General features: G+C 40.8%; 1 protein-coding gene across 10 annotated transcripts in view; it reads right to left on the reverse strand.

The window, feature by feature from the left end:
• PRMT3 (protein arginine methyltransferase 3) overlaps window positions 1-17965 on the reverse strand; it is a 91282-nt gene that overhangs the window by 61426 nt on the left and 11891 nt on the right. For all 10 annotated transcript variants that reach the window (XR_009760632.1, XR_009760633.1, XM_061610640.1 and 7 more), the window contains exons 8-10: window positions 10828-10893; window positions 7792-7913; window positions 50-149 (exon numbers count right to left, since the gene is read on the reverse strand). Coding sequence is in view for 8 of the 10 variants with exons in the window: in XM_061610640.1 (XP_061466624.1) it covers window positions 50-149; window positions 7792-7913; window positions 10828-10893 (288 nt within the window). In the remaining 2 variants the exon portion in view is untranslated. The remainder of the gene's footprint in view (window positions 1-49; window positions 150-7791; window positions 7914-10827; window positions 10894-17965) is intronic.

Genomic DNA, 17965 nt, shown 5'->3' on the forward strand with positions numbered 1-17965 from the left:
AGATCAAGTACTTCTGAAAAAATCTAACTGAGCATATTTCTGCACTTACCATCCACTCAGATATGACAACATCCACTCTTTCAACAGGCAAATTGACTTCTTCAATCCGTCCTTTGATCAAACAAATAGTATCTTCGAGTCCATTGAGTCTGCAAAGCACAATGGGAAGAATGTGAATCTTCTAGCCAAGATTCACAAGTGCTCCAATAATACCATTAACATTTAATTAACAGCAGAGAGCTCTTTCACAACAAGAGGTTTACTAGATCATCACCACAGCCTATACTTGAGAAAGGAGAACAGTCCTTTTATGAACATCTTGCATCTGCATGATTTTCACCAGTGCTAGGGGAAAAATCAGACCTGTAAAACTAATTTTGATATCCTATGCTTTGTAGGAGCCTTGAGTTTCATTCTTCACAAGAGAAAGGCTATACTATGAGACCGTCTTAAGCCTGTAGTGACAACACAAGATCAGTAAAGCAACAGAACACAGAAATAACATGCTCCCCAGCCAGATGTTATCTATTTCATCCTAGAGTCACAGTGCTTGAGTGTATAAGAGATTGGATTTAATAGTGTGATCCAACTATGAATGTTCAAGAAGTTAAGTCCCACTAATTTCAGAATGGACTTATTTCTAAGCAAGCATACTTAGGATTATAGCCTCTGTGTCCAATGTAAGACCCAAGTGCTACTAATGTAGGACTGTTGCCTGTGATGCAACGGCTGGCACGTCCTCCCAACATCTAAATATTTCTAGCCCCCTAAAAGCAGTTTCAGTGGTCTCGAAAAAGAACTGCTGTTATAACCAGGTGTGCGTACAGGGTTTTCTGGGCCCAGTACACTGTATGTGGATTCTGTCCTCTTTTCCAGGTGGGGTGGAAGGCCCCAAACTAAAAACAGTTGTCACACATGTAATAAAATGTCTGGCAGACAGAATGTGAACAGCTAAAGCTTTCCCCAAAAATTCATTTCCATACAAGGAAAGATTTAATCTGTTGAATTTCTGCCTACCACACAGCTGTTAAAGGCACTAAACCGAATCGTAGGCTGAAGGAGTAAGCCTCATTAAACACAAAGACTTGAGTAGACATGTATGTACTGGAGGTCAAGCATACAGTGACTTCTTAATAAGTGTCTGGTCTTTGGCTCCTGCACAGCAGGAGACATGCCTATACCTCTTTGCAAAGTTAATTGCGCTTATTGTGTAGTAGTATTTGCAGAAAATGACTACCTGGTTTCAAACAAGCCCAACACAGGAAAGATGCATCCTGGTTGGTAGGAAGGAAGGGCAAATTATGGATTCCAAGGACTAGAAAACTAGATAGAAGCAGGAAAAGTGCACTAAATGAAAGGGGGAAACACCAGCTCTTGGAGACTCCAGGGATGTCTATTGCTTGGTATCCAAACAATTCACTTATCACACCTCTGACTTCAATCACTGGCTAAAACGTTGAAAAGTGGGAGCAGCTCAGCTGATTTATCTCACAGAAATCACTTAGAATGGTACCTGTGTACCTGCACGTTTTTTTTGGAGGGCTAGAGACCTTTTTTAAATTAAAGTTCAGAGTCTGGGGCACCTGCTGCCTATGGGCCTGGTACATCAAGAGCCCCTGTACCTGCCTCTTGAAGGCCTATTTATAAAAGTGTTGTATCATTTTGCTGATGAGGTCCTTTTGTTACTAAAATGTATTATGCAAGTGACAGTTTCTATAATTCCCACTCAAAAGCATAGTAGTAAACATAAGCATTTAATTGCCAATGAAAGAAAAGCAAAGAGACTGGCATTCTCAAATATATGCACATCTCACTCATATGTCAGATTCATATAGATTTTGGTTTTGTACAGCACACAAATGACAGTCTTCCAAAAATTAGCAATTGGTCTTGAAGGTTACTAAATCTGCTGCAGATCAATATTATCTTGCCGTCACAAACATGTATGCTATGAGTAGTTAAGACAGTTAAAAACGTATTCTCTCTTTCACTTAAAGTTTCTCTTTCACTGGAGGCCTTCAAGAGGAAGATAGACAGCCACCTGTCGGGTATGCTTAAAGTTGGATTCCTGCACTTAGCAGGGGGTTGGGCTCGATCATCATATAGGCCCCTTCCAACTCTACTATTTTATGATTCTATGAAAGTTTCAGACTATAAGATCAAACAAATGGAAGGCTATTTAAGTGGGAGAAGGGAGAGGGAAATGTTTACAGTGGGAAACTTCAAAGACACGGTTGTATTTGTTTTGTACGAAAGAGTTATGCCTTCAAAACCTAGGAGTACATCCTGCCACTTCAGTCTTGTTGGGTTACACTGTAACTGTAAGAGAATTAGAGAACAGAAATTCTCTTACAATACAATGATTACATTTAAGTGCTCATGTCTGAAGTGAACACTTAACTCCCAAAAAGCAAACTATTTTTGCTAAATAAAACTGAATAGTTAGCAAACAAATGCTGTCCACCAATAAGATCACTGTATAATAAAGTCATCTTTTTCACTGTGCTATTGGGGTATAGCGGTTAAGTGTGCTGGGCTAGGACCTGGAAGACCGGGGTTCAAATCCCTACTCAATCATAAAGCTCACCAGGCCAGTCACTTTTTCTAGCCTAACCTTCCTCACACGGTTGTTGCGACAATAAAAATGGTGGGGGGAAGAGCATCACGTATGCCCTCTTGAGTTCCTGGTAAGAATGGTGAGATATAAATACAAAAAATAAAATTGAATTTCCAGTGACAATATTGTCTGCAGTATTGGGCTTAACTTTAGCAGTATAGCACAATTTTCCCCTAAAAAATAGCCCCTCATATTTTTTTTAAATAAAGCTGAACTGCTTTTTAATAGGTAAATGATACTAAGTTTTAATGTTGTTTACTCTCTCTGACGTGCACAATATCAATCCTTCTAATGGCCCATCTCAGATGATTACCTTAATAAGTAAAGATACAAAGGAACTTTTGCCTGCATACACAGGATCTTTGCTCTTCTCTTCATGGCATGAGCAAATCAAATCAGGAAGCTTCTAACCAGAGTTTCCTGTTTCATCCTAACCAGAAACAATGGTTACCAGCTGTGGAACAAGTCAGGATATTAAACCAATTAGCACTCATTTGATCTGAACCTTCTGCGATTAACTACACAGTAAGGAGCTATATACTTCTGGTAAACAGATATTGAATTTTTTAAATGAGGAAATTGAGGGAAAATGCCTTGAAAGACCGCCGGCAGCTGTTTTTGCCATTTTTGAACATTTTAGTCAGTGTTAACCAAAACATATGATCATACACATAGCTAGAAGGATGTTGGTCCCAGAATTCCCACAGAAGAACTATGACAAAGAATACTGTGATGAAGATGCTCAGGAGTTAAGCAAGGGACTTTGTTCAACATGAAGTCAGAACAGTAAGTTGTATCCAACGAAGCACTAACTCACAGTCCCATCATGATTTCCAGTTGCCTAAAGGGATTTCTCTCCACTTCTCCTCCCTCTCCTGATCCTAAATCTGTTCTAAGGGTTCCCTCTGGAGCAGATTTGGGCTAAGGTGCAAGGCACAAAAAGGGAGAAGAGGTTCTGCTGCACAGACAAAAATCCTTGTCTTGACAGGATGCTGCAGTTGAATACTGAAATACTGCCCTATTCTCTCTTACACGGCCACCAATATATGCATCATAGAAATGAACAATGGTACAGCACCTTGGTAGACTGTACTTCTTGTTGTTATATGCCTTCAAGTCGATTACGACCACATAGAACTATAAACCCATAATTACTCCCTCTCTGCCCTACATGTAAATAAATACATTCATGGCGATGCTCAGGGTACATTGGCTCTGGTGACTGACCAATGGGCGATGGGGACTGACCAACTGTAACTGCCAATCTTTTCTATCATTCAGAAAATCTCATCTCTGCTTAGGCCAGAAAACTACGGTTAACAAATCGGGAACGAGCCAGGATATGAAGCCAACTTAACTATGGCTTCATATCCTGGCTTACTCTGAAGCCATTAACTATGGTTTCTCAGTGTGAACTGAATACTTCCGGCCTTGTTTACTCACACACACAAAAGGAAAAGTGCAGCAATCACAGAAGCTGGGAGATTGTTTGAATGCATACTGCGAGTATCAAATAGGTTAATGCAGCAGCTATTCCAAAATTCTAACAAGATTCTTACAAATTGTTTTAATACGATTTAGAGACAAATGAAATAGTTTTACAATCAGCAGATGTAACCTCAGAGCAACTGTTCACTGGGTACTCCTAGGAATCTTTAATCACTGTCACAAGATTAGTTCTTTTTAATCCCCTTTTGTCCTTATTATGGCATGCAAATCAAACAAATCCAAAAAGGTTATGCTGACAGTATTTTCATAATTATCCTGGCTACCAATTATAGTAAGGACTTTCTGTACTTCTTTAATGAAGGAATAGAAATTAATTCAAATGACAGTTTCTTAATTCTACAACTGTCTGCAGTGCTTCATAAAAAGGCAAGCCTCAATGAAGTTAAGAGCCTATAGCAACTGCTCTTTTTAGCAACTGCAATTCCATGATAAAACTATTGTATATATCATGTATATAATGTGCTCACAGCTCCCCCCCCAGTTGTGCATGATCTGAAAAATCTGATTGCCTTAATTATGATGGTAGTAATTTCCATGCCTTGCTCCTTAGAGCTAACAGTATACCCAATGAGTTCTCCAAATATGAACTTTGCCTTAATTGTGATGGTAGTAACTTCTATGGCTTGTACTTTAGAGTTAGCAATTCACCCAATGAGCTTGATTGACAATGTTTTTACAATCTCTCAAAAATTGGTATACAGTACAATACACACACACAGAGGGTTGAAATCTATTTGCTATTTTGTGAAAGGTAACTGTTTTATCATTTTAGGTGCAAATTTTGTTTTCTTATCAGAAGTGAGTGCTACAGGCTCTTGAACATTGAGCATTGTCATGGTTCTAATAATTTGTTGTAACTTTGCATTAAATTTAAATAAAGACTGTGCTGACAATACAGGAAGTCAACTATGCAACAGCATTCCTCTCTAGTAAGCCAGGCAATATACAAAGGAGAATTAGAACTATTTAATATACATATTCCAAACTGTGAAATTCATAAGTGCAGATGGGCACGCAACAATGGAGTCTATACAATGAAAAATATTGAATGTCCCTTTAACGAATACATTTTTTGTAATATATATCTAAATAGTATATCAAATGAGCAGACCAAGTTGTGTGTTCTACAATTTGCTGAAGTGGTAGCATGTATTGTTTAAGCAAGGAACATCCAGGTCAGCCCACAACTGCAAACTCCTGGTCCTTCAACAACCATTAACACCTTGTAAAGCAGGATTACCAGCCCTTTACCTCCCAGAAACTGGAAGAAGCACCAATTCAAAAGTACTTACAGCAATGAAGTTGCTGACACCAGGGCTAGATCAGAGTGTTGATGCCAACAGGGGGACCAAACACAAAAACTGTGACTTACGGTCATACCCATGAAGTGCTGAGTTAACGCAAGACATCAAAGATCAACTTGTGAAGGGTTTGATCAATATCAAAGATTCAGAGTTCAGGTCTGTTTGTTTACAAAGTCTTCAGCGTACAATGTACAAGAAACAGTGTGCTGCGTTCAAAATCCTGACCCACAAAGGGATTTGGCTTTGGCTAAAAGAATCTGATGTATGGTATGACTATGTCCTTAAAATTTTAAACAAATGATAGCATGTGCTGAGTTTCACAAGTAACAGTGAGAAAGCATTGCTTTTCAAGGAAGAAATATAGGTTTCTGAGCAGGTAAGCAGCATCTTTCCACTACTGCCTGCCTGTAGCCTCCTGCTCTCAGAAAACAGCACAACTGCAGCAAATGAAATAATGGATTACAGATTATTCCCTAAACATGCACTGCACAACAATTCTTAGAGAGCATTATAGCTGTCATGACCTCCACCCCACGGGTGCCAGGTACATGCTTCGGACCCAATTCCCCACCCTGGGTAATTGATCCGGAACCCAATTTCCCCCCATGCCAAGGCTGTGCAAACCAACACCAACCCTGCAAGGTAGAAGATAGGCTGCCACCACCCCTTCAACTGGTTCTCACTCTGAGTTAGGGGAAACTCAGAGCCCAGACATAGGTAAACCAAGGATTTCTAAAGACAAGAGCCAAACAGGCACTCCTTGTCCAGAAGCCTCTGGTAAAGCCAAAACACACTCTTGGTAGTTTGTGGTCAGTGGTCAAGGTGCTGGATTCAGAACCAAACTGGTCTCACTCAACAAACACACAAAGGTAAATAGAAGTAGCTTTATTAATAAAATATAAAAAAGTAAAGGTGTCCCCGCACTTGTAGTGCAAGTCGTTTCCAACTCTTAGGGTGATGTCTTGCGACGTTTACTAAGCAGACCGTATATATGGGGTGGGATTGCCAGTTCCTTCCCCAGCCTTTCTTTACCCCCCAACATATGCCAGGTACTCATTTTACCGACCACAGATGGATGGAAGGCTGAGTGGACCTCGACCCCTTTTACCGGAGATTCGACTTCCTCCTTCCGTTGGAATCGAACTCTGGTCGTGAGCAGAGCTTTTAGCTGCGTTACCGCCGCTTACCACTCTGCGCCACGGAGAATATAACTGCACAATTAATAGCAGCAAAACAATTCCTCAAAACCCACATTCAACCAGGGATTTAAGTAAGACATACAAGAGAGTTCAGACACGACCAAAAATAACAAAACTAACTGACCTATTCTACTTACTTGAAGAGGTAGTCATCGTAAATCTCATCTCTCCTCAGAGAGACATAAGTAGGGTAGTGAAGGCAGTGGAACCCCACTCAGGTAACCACCCGTCTAGATGGAACCCAGGGGAACAAAGACTATGGGTCTCACCCCCTATAAAGGAAAAAACCCTAGCAACAGTTCACAGTGATTCAGCCAGTCAGGGGGCTTTCTAATGAAGTAATTTTCCCAAAGCTTTTTCCCTTTTCGCGCCTTAGCAGGGCCCCCTCCCTTCCTGATCTCAACTCTTCTCAGGCCCGCTTGACCTTGAGTACCAGGCTCTCACCAGATAACAGAGACAACCAGGTGCAGCTTCACCAGCTCTTAATTAGTGGCAGCTGAGAAATGAAACTTAAAAGTTTTCCACTCACACAGAGGCCCATCTCCTCCCAAGATGCAATCCCCACAATTCTCTGCATCTGAGCCATGTTGCAAAAAAACATTTTAGACAATATTACAATTTCATGACAATAGCAACAGGCTTCATCCAGCAGAACACAAGCACCAACATTGGTACTACTTGCAGCCAATACTCCTTGTTGAAACCCCCAAGGATTCCAGCTTTTATTTAGTTTCCAGTCATCATGAAAGAAAGGGTAGGGCAGTGTCCAGACAGGGGCATTCACTCACAAACGAATGGTTCAGATCAGGTTTTTCTTGTGCACAATTGGCACACGAGGGTCCACACTCCTGCTTTTTCAGTCACCATATTTATTGCTATTCCACTGCTTCCTGCCCACACTAGTGGGCAGATCTTGTTATAAAATATCCAGGGTGTGGGGTTGTTTTCTTCCTCTCCTGATTCACTCCTCCCCATACATAATTACATAATTAATTAAACTGCAGTTTGCTTGTGCTTAAAGTATATATAACCGCCAGTCCAGTTAAAAAGGATGTAAGTGCCAATGCAATCAGCAGCACAACTGGGTTAAGCACTGAAGCCCATGTTAAATAAGCCCTTTCAAGTTCAGTGCAGAGAATTCTAGTTTCTAACATCCTCTTACCTAATTATGTCCATAGCTTGATATAGAATTTCAGACTGGTCCACTCCTATCACCTTCTTTGCACCTGCTTTGGCAGCAAACATGGAGAGGATTCCAGTTCCACAACCGACATCCAGGACAATCTGCCAAAAGAAAGAAAGAAAGAATTTTCCCCGCCATGTTTGATGATGTTACAAAGCAATTATAACTGAGTCCCAAAACCCATTTGTGAAAATGCACAGGTTTCCAGGATAGAGTAATTAGGAAATACAAAAGGTAAGTTCTCAGGTAGATAAAGAATAAAACTCAGAAGCAGGGATGGGGAGCCTGTGCCCCTCCAAGTGGCTTCCCAACTTCCATCAACTTCAACCAGGATGGACAATGGTCAGGGATGGGAACTGTCTCCAGCACCATCTGGAGGGCCACAGGGTCTCCATTCCCTGCTATGTAATTCCATTCCCTGCTGTTTTTGGTAAACTGCCCAGACAGCTTTGGCTATAGGGCAGTATATAAATGTAATAAAAAAATAAAAAAATACAGATTGCATGCAGCTCTTGAAACATTTTTGCTATGTGTTGCGAGCTCTATTGAGAGACTTGAGTAACTTGCCATTCATTTTAAACACAAAAAAACTCTTCAGCATTAGTCAGTATCTCAGGAGTTCAAAAAAGCCTGAGGCAAATCACATACCTATGGTGCCTCCAAAAGCATGTTGCAATTTTGAAACACTCACAACGAGCAACAGCAGGTGCTTTGGCCAGAGTGCAGCTAGCTATGGTAGAGTTACTTGTCCAACATACTCAGACAGTACAATAAAGCATATCACTTCAGCCCTATGGCAAATTCAAGCTTTCTGTGTGGAATATGCTGTTCGCTACTGAATTAGCGTATCGATAATTGTATACACACACAGTTGTTCATTTGTAACACCTACATGAAGTTATTGTAAACAAGTGGCAAGCATGAAAAAATAAAAAACAGGGCAGATGTCCAGATAGCTGGACACCCAAGTGTTCAACCAGTTCTGTAATTAAAGGCCTGTCAGCTTTTTCCATTATAGACCCTTCAGTGATTTCTCATTTCACCGCAGAGATTTATTCCAAGTTGAAACCTGGCATAGAAAAGGCCATGATGAGATTTTTTTTCTTCAGAGAGGAAGATAATTTGGGTTAGGTGTTCAAATGTAGTTTGTTTACAACAACATACTTCCAAGTGTAGATTAAAGATCTAAAGAAGCACTGAAATATGTTTGTTAGGTTAGACATTATGACTACAATACTCTTAAATGTATTGTTTATCTTTCTGCCAATACCCTGTTTTATGCACACTATTATAAATATCAATATAGATATATCATGGAATTTCATTTGATATCTTATTCTTTTCTACAACTGATTATAGATTCTGCATCAAGTAACATAAGAATGATACTCCAACTTGATACATCATCATGCAAAAGGCAAAGCAACCAATTTTACCCAACCATCTGTCAGTTAAGGTTGATAGAGAAGCAAGATAAAGACTGACTTTGGGGAGAAGAAAGGGTAGTGATAGTGGTTGACAGGTTTAAAATTACATTCAGTTTTCTCCTATTAACCATATGAAATCCCTAAACATTTAGCTTCACATTTCTGAATGTAAGGTCATCCCCAAACACGGTAATGCTAATAATTATTTATGTAGGATCAGCGACAAAATAGCAACAGGGCTTTGACAGAGAAATTGGTGTTCCAAGCTTTTGCTTGGACAAGTATCAAAAGATCTCAAAAAACAAAACAAAACAAAATGACAAAGTGTCCTTTAACCAGTGGGTGGGCAGGATGGCCTTCATACCTATGCTCAGCCCCAAGATAGCAGGTGCTTTCTTATTTTGCCTTGTTACTTCCATAATTTACCAGCAATATATACAAACTTACCCAGTAGTTTTAGCTATGAAGGTGGTAAATAAAGTACAATGAATTGCTGCTGGAATTGGTCTGTGTACTTGTATCTGCCAGTAGTTTCCAGCATTGGCAAAATTAAAATGCTTGGAGTTGGAGAAGGGAACACAAATTGTCCCCACACCACAGAAGGCCCACACAACTATGGGGATGAACGCTGCTCCCTCTCCAGCTCCAAAGTGGAGGGTAGGAGCAAAGAACTGCCCGTTAACTACACTGAAACAGAGGACAAGATCGGGGATAATATAATACTCCTCATCCAAGAACAGAGTACCCGCAACAAGGTTTTCATTGGCTAGCAAGGCCAGCAAAGATTTTTGAACACAGCATAAAAATGTTTTTGAAATGGTCAAATAAAATACCCTCTATTATAAAAAAGCAGGAAAATGCCTTTTAAAATATTTTAACAAGGGCAAAGAAGTAGAGTAGTGCCAACGTATCTCTCTACATGGAATATGTGAATAGACCTCCCATTAAAGGTAATACCCAGGCACACTGCAACACACTGACATTATGTATGCTCGGCTACGGGCCATTAGGGAAGACACTGGGAAAGGCTCAGTAGTGGATCTCTGACACATGCATGTATTTATAGTGTTCTTCCTTTTCAAACACTTATCCTTCAACAGTAGCTTCACATAACAGCAGAATATAGTACCTGGCAATGATTTTTTTATGAACTGCCCAGGAAAGCCTTATTTATATGGGTATCAGTCACACAAAAACAATGGAATTTGAACTACTTCCAGAAGCTGATTCCTTAGGGATCGTCATGATGCCTTTATCATGCAAGATACAGGTTCAAAATTAACTTGAATTACTGTAAATAAGTATATACGCGTCTCTTTCAGAAGAACAGTAGACAAGGAAAGGTTTAAGGCAACGATGTCCGCATAATTAATGAACACTCCAAGACAGCACATTGAACAATGACAATGCAGATCAGCATTTCTCTTATCAGTACTCTGCACCCTCCAGCAGCATAATAATGCTCTCCATGTAATAGAACCCACGTACATTGAATCAAAGCCCTGTCAAAGCATCATTCCCCACTTCTAGAAAGAATTCAATCCAAGAGGCTTTTATTACCTCAGAGTCACATACTGCAAAAACTTACCTTATCTCTAAAGATGTGGGAGTTTTGATATATGAAGTCACGATAGCTTTCTGTGCGTACTTTATCCTATTAAAAAAAGACTTAGTCAGGGCACACACTCAATTTTTTGTGCAATGGCAGTAAAATAAAATGTTTTAGTCACCTTTCAAATGTTCCCTGCTACCATCTCCAAAGAACAAGTTTTAGGATTTTCCAGGCAAAGAAATTTGAGAGATCATATTTTATTCAGGAAATAGTAAATTAATTTTCTACTTAGCCTGTTTGCCAATGATGCCTAAGTTCCAGGGTATAAATGAAATGTTTATTTATTTTACCAGGATAAAGTTTGTCCCTTTTGTTAATAAGTAAATAGTTAATATTTTTTATATGCATGTTCCCTAATTTTTAAAGCACCATACTACAAATAACATGGCAAGATTAGCGAAGTCCCATTCAAATCTTAAATCTTGGCACCTAAGGTATGAACTATGGAAGTCATATTAAAGGCAAAAAGCAATATACTACTCCTGTTTGAAAGTAAGACCACTGATCAGGTCTAGGTAGCAAAGCATGCTGTTCACTTCCTAAAAGAAATCTTATTTTCAGCCAGGAGCAAAGCCAAGTGAATCTTAGAAGCTGTGCAAGCTGCTGTGTAAAATGTCAAGTTCAGAAAACGCCTCCAGTGCCTACTCAGTGTAACTAGAGATATCCTGGTGTTTTTCCAGTTTGCGCACCTGAATTGATGTAATACATCTGTAACGTGAGCTGGTATGTAGCTTGTCTCTGCAACCAACTAACATAACTCCTTTTAATATGCGTAGGCAGGGAGACAGACTGCCAGCAAGCCATATGCTTTACTATCCCTGCAAATGGCTAGAGAAACACTCAGCAAACCAAAGGAAAACAGTATTTGTAGTTTTTCTTTTTAGCTCCTTATGACAGCGGTCAAAAAAAAAAGAAAAGAGCATAAAGTGTGCAGAGAACAGCTATAAAAGGCAAGAACCTCTGCTTGCATACAAATTGGACACTGCAGCACTTAGATGCAATGCTAAAAGGACAATTCTCTGCAGCAACTAATATTCCAGAACTTGAGTTTAAAGAAGCAAAAACACAATTAGAGCTAGATTGTCAAGACAATTCTAAGTTTATATTTACAAATCAGAATTTGAGATTGCAACCTGAAATGGATAAAGATTTCAACATTTGCAAGTAACCTTTAAGTTCTAAATCATCTCAGGTTTTAGATATCTAAAAAGACTACTTCCTCTGGTACGAATCTAGGAGCCATGAGGAGCTGCAGCCATCAAGAAAGGCCCTGCTATGCACCTTTCTGCCATGTGAGGTATAGAGAACAGGGGCATGGGATTGTCCCTTCCCATCAGCAGTGCCAGGTTTATGGAATTTACGGTCCTATGATCTCCAGCTTTCCATCTCAGTAGACATGTCCAGATAATAGGTAAAAACAACCTTGGTTGAATGTGCACTTTATAGCACTTCTCATGGTTCACTGTTCTTGATGCTGTTTAGTTTACACCAGTGGTTCTTAATATTTATCAGCATGGGACCCCCTTTGTAAGCTCAAACAATTTTGTGACCCCTCCCAAGCTAACTGTAATTTTAGTCTCTATTATGAAAAAATAGTGAATGGCAAAATCACATCTCTAAATATCCCTTTCCATTAAAAGCTCCCTGCAGACAGGGAGGCGTTGCTTTCTTTTCTTAATGCAAAGTTTCATCAAACTGGTATCCCCCTCACCCTCACACACATAATCTGAAGATGTACAGTCTTGTCTCCCAACACCAGTGGGTTAGAGTGCTGGACTAAGATCCAGGTTCAAATCCCCACCCAGCCATGAAGCCCACTGGGTGACCTTGGACCAAACATCACCTCTCACTCTGACCTATCCCACAGGTTTGGTGTAAGGATAAAATGGAAAGGGGGGGGGAGACCATGTGCACCACCTTGAGCATCCTGGAGGAAAGGTGGGATATATTTTGTGGTGTTACTTATTGATACTGTTGAAGTTTATTATTACAGTATTATTATGTTCTGAATTTTTATTATATTGTTTTATTCTTGCTATGGAAGCTGCTTTGAGGTCACCCGGTGATGAAAAGCTGCATACAAATATACAAAATAAATAAAAATATTTCAGCTGTGCTGTGTGGACCCAGCCTCAGCCAACCTGCTGAACTTTTATTATAATAATAATCAAGCAGCAGCAATGTAGTAGTGGAGGGGATGCTACATTGTGAAGACAAAAGGGTAGATAGACTGAGGAGGGGGGTTAGTGCTTTTAGGCCTGGGGATGATCATCGGAACTGATGACTTGGTTAGCATGCACTTGAGGAATGAAAACAGTGCAGAAGACAGATCAGCGCACGCACGCACACACAAACACACCTGCCCCTCCTGCAAGCATCTGCAGGCGTTCATGCATTTGGGCATGTGGGAGGGAGGGAAGCCCTCAACTGCCGCAGCATCTTGGAGAGAGAATGGGGGGAGGTGGAATGTAGGTGGAAGAAAGGGGGACGCTGGCACACGTACTTAGCCTGAGAAACAGGGGGTGAGTGGGGGAGGCGAAATATGTTATAGTTCCTTCCTCTGTACTATTTGAAAATGAAAACTAAAATTAAAAAAATGGGGGGCAAGCAAGTTCTGAGCTTCCTGGTTCTGTCTGGGCCAAAGGCGAGATCTGGGTGACCTCACAAATAATAATTTTTAAAAGGAGGTGACGGTGAAGCAGGAGCCAAGAAAGGCAGGCAGGCTGGCTGCCAGGAAGGAAGGGGGAAAGCAGCCTTTCCTTGCAGCCTTGCTTCTTTTTGCTTCACTAAAAGCCCTCTCCTCTCATTCTGAGTAGGGGTGTTGTGATGTTCCTGTATTAATGTATATATGGTAAGTGCTGTTTGTATAGAAGATACATGGTAAGTGGAATGAAAGAGGAGGGGGGAGTAAATGAGCAGTAGAATGCTGGATGATTGGCTGAGTGTTTGGATGGCTGAGAGTATAAATGGAAGGATGACAGTTGAATCTGGGAGGACGTTAGTGGGTTGTTTTGGTGGACGTTAGTGGGTTGTTTGAGAGGTGTTTGGTGGGGTTTTTGAGAGGAGATTGTGTGGAGAGTTGGTGGATGTGGGGAGAGTGGGGAGTTCGGATTAATACTAAGACAAGTATCACAGGAATAGATGAAACCATATGCTTATGTGTCTTTATAAAGTAATCTTGTTATTTCTAATATTTAATAAACACTATTTTGGTTTACCGGAGGCCTGATCCTTGGCTGGGGAATATACAGAGCAGAGGGGAGGGCAAGGTACTTACCAAGGCTGAAGGGAAACTGTAACAATTGGTGGCAGCGGTGAAGGGAAGAATATAACACCACAAGTATCCAGAGCAACCCAGAGTTGTATGCTTTTTATATAAAGATCAAAGGGATTGGGGACAGCTTAAGCACACAGTCACAGAGGTAATCTGATAGAGAGACTCAGACAGAGTCTCTGGGAATACTGGTTACAGGACGTGACTGGTGGTGCTGCCTAGCAGGGGGATCTGGTGAGGTCTGTGGTAGAGCGGAGAGAGAAACCATAAAAAAGGACAGTCCGGACTGGTGGAGTCCCTGGTGGTGCCTAGTGACAGGCAGTAGCCACGAGCAGGTAGGAACCTGACAGGGAGAGCCAGGGAAGGGCGTCACAGTGTCATCAGCAGCTACAGTGTGAGGAGACGGGAGTCGGTGACAGCAATCCTCTCTTCTTTCTGGTAGCTCTGGCATCAGATTCCTTCGGTGTCTGCCATGTGGCTTATAGGCAGACACTCTGCCACTTCAGCAAAAGTCCTCCCCTCTTGTTTGAAGCAAGGGGGAGGTGTCATCCACAGTGGCAGTGGGGAGCTGACAGCGCCCAGGGAGTGAAGACTTTTTAAAAAAATTAATTAATAATTCATTTCTTTACTGTCCAGCCACCTCCCCAGATTACTTTACGCCCCCCCCCCGGAATCACAGCCCCCAGGTTGGGAACCACTGGTTTACACTTTTGCTGGATTTTGGAAAGACAGGAACTGACCAATAGTCTGGCTAGGTATGAGGCAATCTAGTTCAATATTGTCTATGCTGACTGGCAGCAGCTTTCCAGAGTTTGGGACAGGAGTATTTCCTAGATCTATCTGGAGAAGCCAGTGGTTGCATGCAAAACATCCTGGCTTCAAAGCATGTGCTGGACCACTTAGTTATTGTCCTTGTCAATTCCAAATGATTGTTTCATTATTGTACTGTAGCACTGACTGTAAGCCAACCTGAGAATTCAATTTGGAGGGAAGGTGCAGGCTATAAATAAAATTAAAATAAAGTGTTTCTGTATTGCTTACTGCAAACATCCAGAATGAAGTTACTCATTTGGCTCTCTTAATTCTCATTACCTAGGAGGAACTACGCAGCAGCTACTTTTTTTTTTTTTGTTCGCTACTTTGACAGTGTATTAAGCGAGACTATCTAAGGTCAAAAGTCTCTTTGTCAGTCGCAAAGGCAGTCAACTGTAAGGCTTTCAGACTTCTACCTTCACTATTTTTTGCTGCCTAAACTTAATCAATAGATTTCCAACTGCTGTCTTCACTACATGCACGGTTGCTCAGGAAGCCTCTAGTCATTTATTTTGGGGCACTGTTAACTCCTCTCCTCCCTCCATCACCCATTTCTCCCCCTCTTTCAGTGCAGGAATAATATTCAAGCAGTTCTAAAGAAAAAATAGCCAGGGCATCTATTATGTATATAAAAAGCAAAAATTCAAGAAAAACAGACTACTTAAAAATGCTGCAGCAGGTAACAGCAAAAAAACCTTTTTAACTTTGGTTCTCACGTAAAATAAAACAGGGAAGTGCTTAAACTGTTTTAAGCATAAGCCAATAATTTCCATTCCAAACTTATATTAATATGCAAATCCAATACTAATAAGTCACCCCCTAACAAAAGAATATATAAACATTGAGTCCTGTTTTTCTCTCCAGTATAAAAATTTAACCTGAGACCATGTAAAATGTAATCACCCCTTAATTGCAGGTGTCAGCCATCACTTGATAACAGGTTTTGCATGCAAAAGGCCCCATGTTCAATCCCCAGCAGCTCTATAAAAGGCTTTATTTAATGGGTTTTTAAAACTGCATTTCAGGATAAGTCAGCTTCCCAAGGCAGTTTACATATAGCCAATAAAAGAGTCTAATAAGATTACAGATCATTAAAACATCAAAATAACAAAATATTTAAACGAAACAAAAGCAGCAAATAATAGTGGTTACAGTGTTGGCCTAGGATCTGGGAGACCAGAGTTCAAATCCCCACTCAGCCATAAAGCAAGCCCACTGGGTAACCTTGGACCATTCACTGTACCTTAGCCTAACCTACCTCACAAGATTGTTGCAGGGATAAAATGGAGCAAAGTAGTAAGCGTGTATGCCACCTTGCGCTCCTTGGAGAATATAAGTGTCATAATAAATAAAACAGGTTAATATTTCAACAACATATTAAAACGTTATTAAAACGCAGATTAAAAATAATCTAAATACAGATAGGAATAAGAGAGGTCTTTAGAGCTCTCATAAAGACTCAGTAAGTAGGGGTACCAAACATGTTTCCCTGGAAAGAATATTCCAGAGATGCGGGGTCACCACAGAAAAGGATCTGATCTTGATACTCACAAGGATAATAGCTCTCAGCTATAGTAGACAATAAGTAGACAAGGTATCAGGGCCTCAGATGCTGATCTTAAGGCTTGGGCAGGCACATAAGTGCAGATGGTCCCTGTCTCAACCCATTTCGGACTCTAAAGGTTAATACTGCAATGTTCTCTAGAGCTTGTTTTCCCCTTCCCATTGTTTTTGTATGTACTAGAGATCCAAATCTATAATACACCCTACACAAAAATAAGTTGTGCAAGCCTGTGAATAGGGATCTATCAAGAACACCTGGTTTCTAAAATGGTTCTGTGGCAAGGAATTGTGGGGGGAACATCTTGCCTGAATTAGGGCCTCTGAGATGCCATGAGATAGTCAGTTCTCACAGCTGAACTCAGTTAATTAAGCAGAAAGCAAGAACACCTGCTTATCAGCCGAGACTGGTACTTCAAGGCCACAGGCCTGGGAAGGTTAGAGATGTGCGTGACCGTTAGGCACAAAAGTTCCGGAAGATTTCATCATCAGAAAGCCCCCTGATCAGCTAACTAATTCCTGGCTGTTGCTGGGCTTTTCCCCATAAGAATAGGACCAAGACCATAGGTCTTTGTTTCCCAATGTTCTTTGGTGCTACCTGATGTTGGGGTTCCATCTGCTATCCAGGCTATACATCTCTGGCGAGGAGTGGAACCATGATGTTACTCTGCTGGTTTACCTCTGTTGTGAGTATAGATTATTCTAGGCAGGTTGGTTATTTTTATTTGTGATTTGAACTCTCTCTGTATTTTACCTAGCCTTTGGGGGTGTTTGGTTTAAGGAACTATTTTGCTGCTATACTTTTTGCACTTATATTTTATTCTAATAAAGCTACTTCTTATTTACCAGTGTGTGCTCATTTCAGGGGGAAACTGGCTCTGAATCTAGCACCTTGGCCGATTAGCCACAGACTACTGTATATTGGGGTATTTTGCCTTAAGGCTCCAAAACAAGGAGTGTATCTTTGGCTCTTGTCTTCTGGAATCCTTGGCTGGTCTATTTCTGGCACTTTGGGTTTCCCCTTGGCCTAGAGTGGGTGGCCAGGTTTAAGGGGTGGTGGCAGTCTACCTACCTTGCAGGGTTGTTGTTGGTTTACTCAGCCCTGATTAGGGAGGCACAGGTTCTGCCTGGCCAGGATCAATTGCCCTGGGTTTGGGAATTGAGTCCTGGTGAGAACTGGCAGCAGTTCTTGACAGGATCTATGTGACAAAGCATAACAAGACTCAGAAGGAAGATGCAACATATTTTACATTCTAACTACTGAGCAGTATACAAAGCACGGACAATGTAGATCAGAAACTAAAGTTCAAGTGACTTAAACAGAACCTACTCTGTCAAGAAGTGCTTTCAGTTTCCTGTGCTGCCTAGCTTTATGTGGATTTTATATATTACTATATATTGCTCTATTTTATTGTAAGCTCCCCACCCCAAAAGAGAACTCTGATAATGGAGTAGCATAATATACAC

Source organism: Rhineura floridana, chromosome 2 (assembly GCF_030035675.1).
Source record: "Rhineura floridana isolate rRhiFlo1 chromosome 2, rRhiFlo1.hap2, whole genome shotgun sequence".
Lineage (NCBI taxonomy): Eukaryota > Metazoa > Chordata > Lepidosauria > Squamata > Rhineuridae > Rhineura > Rhineura floridana.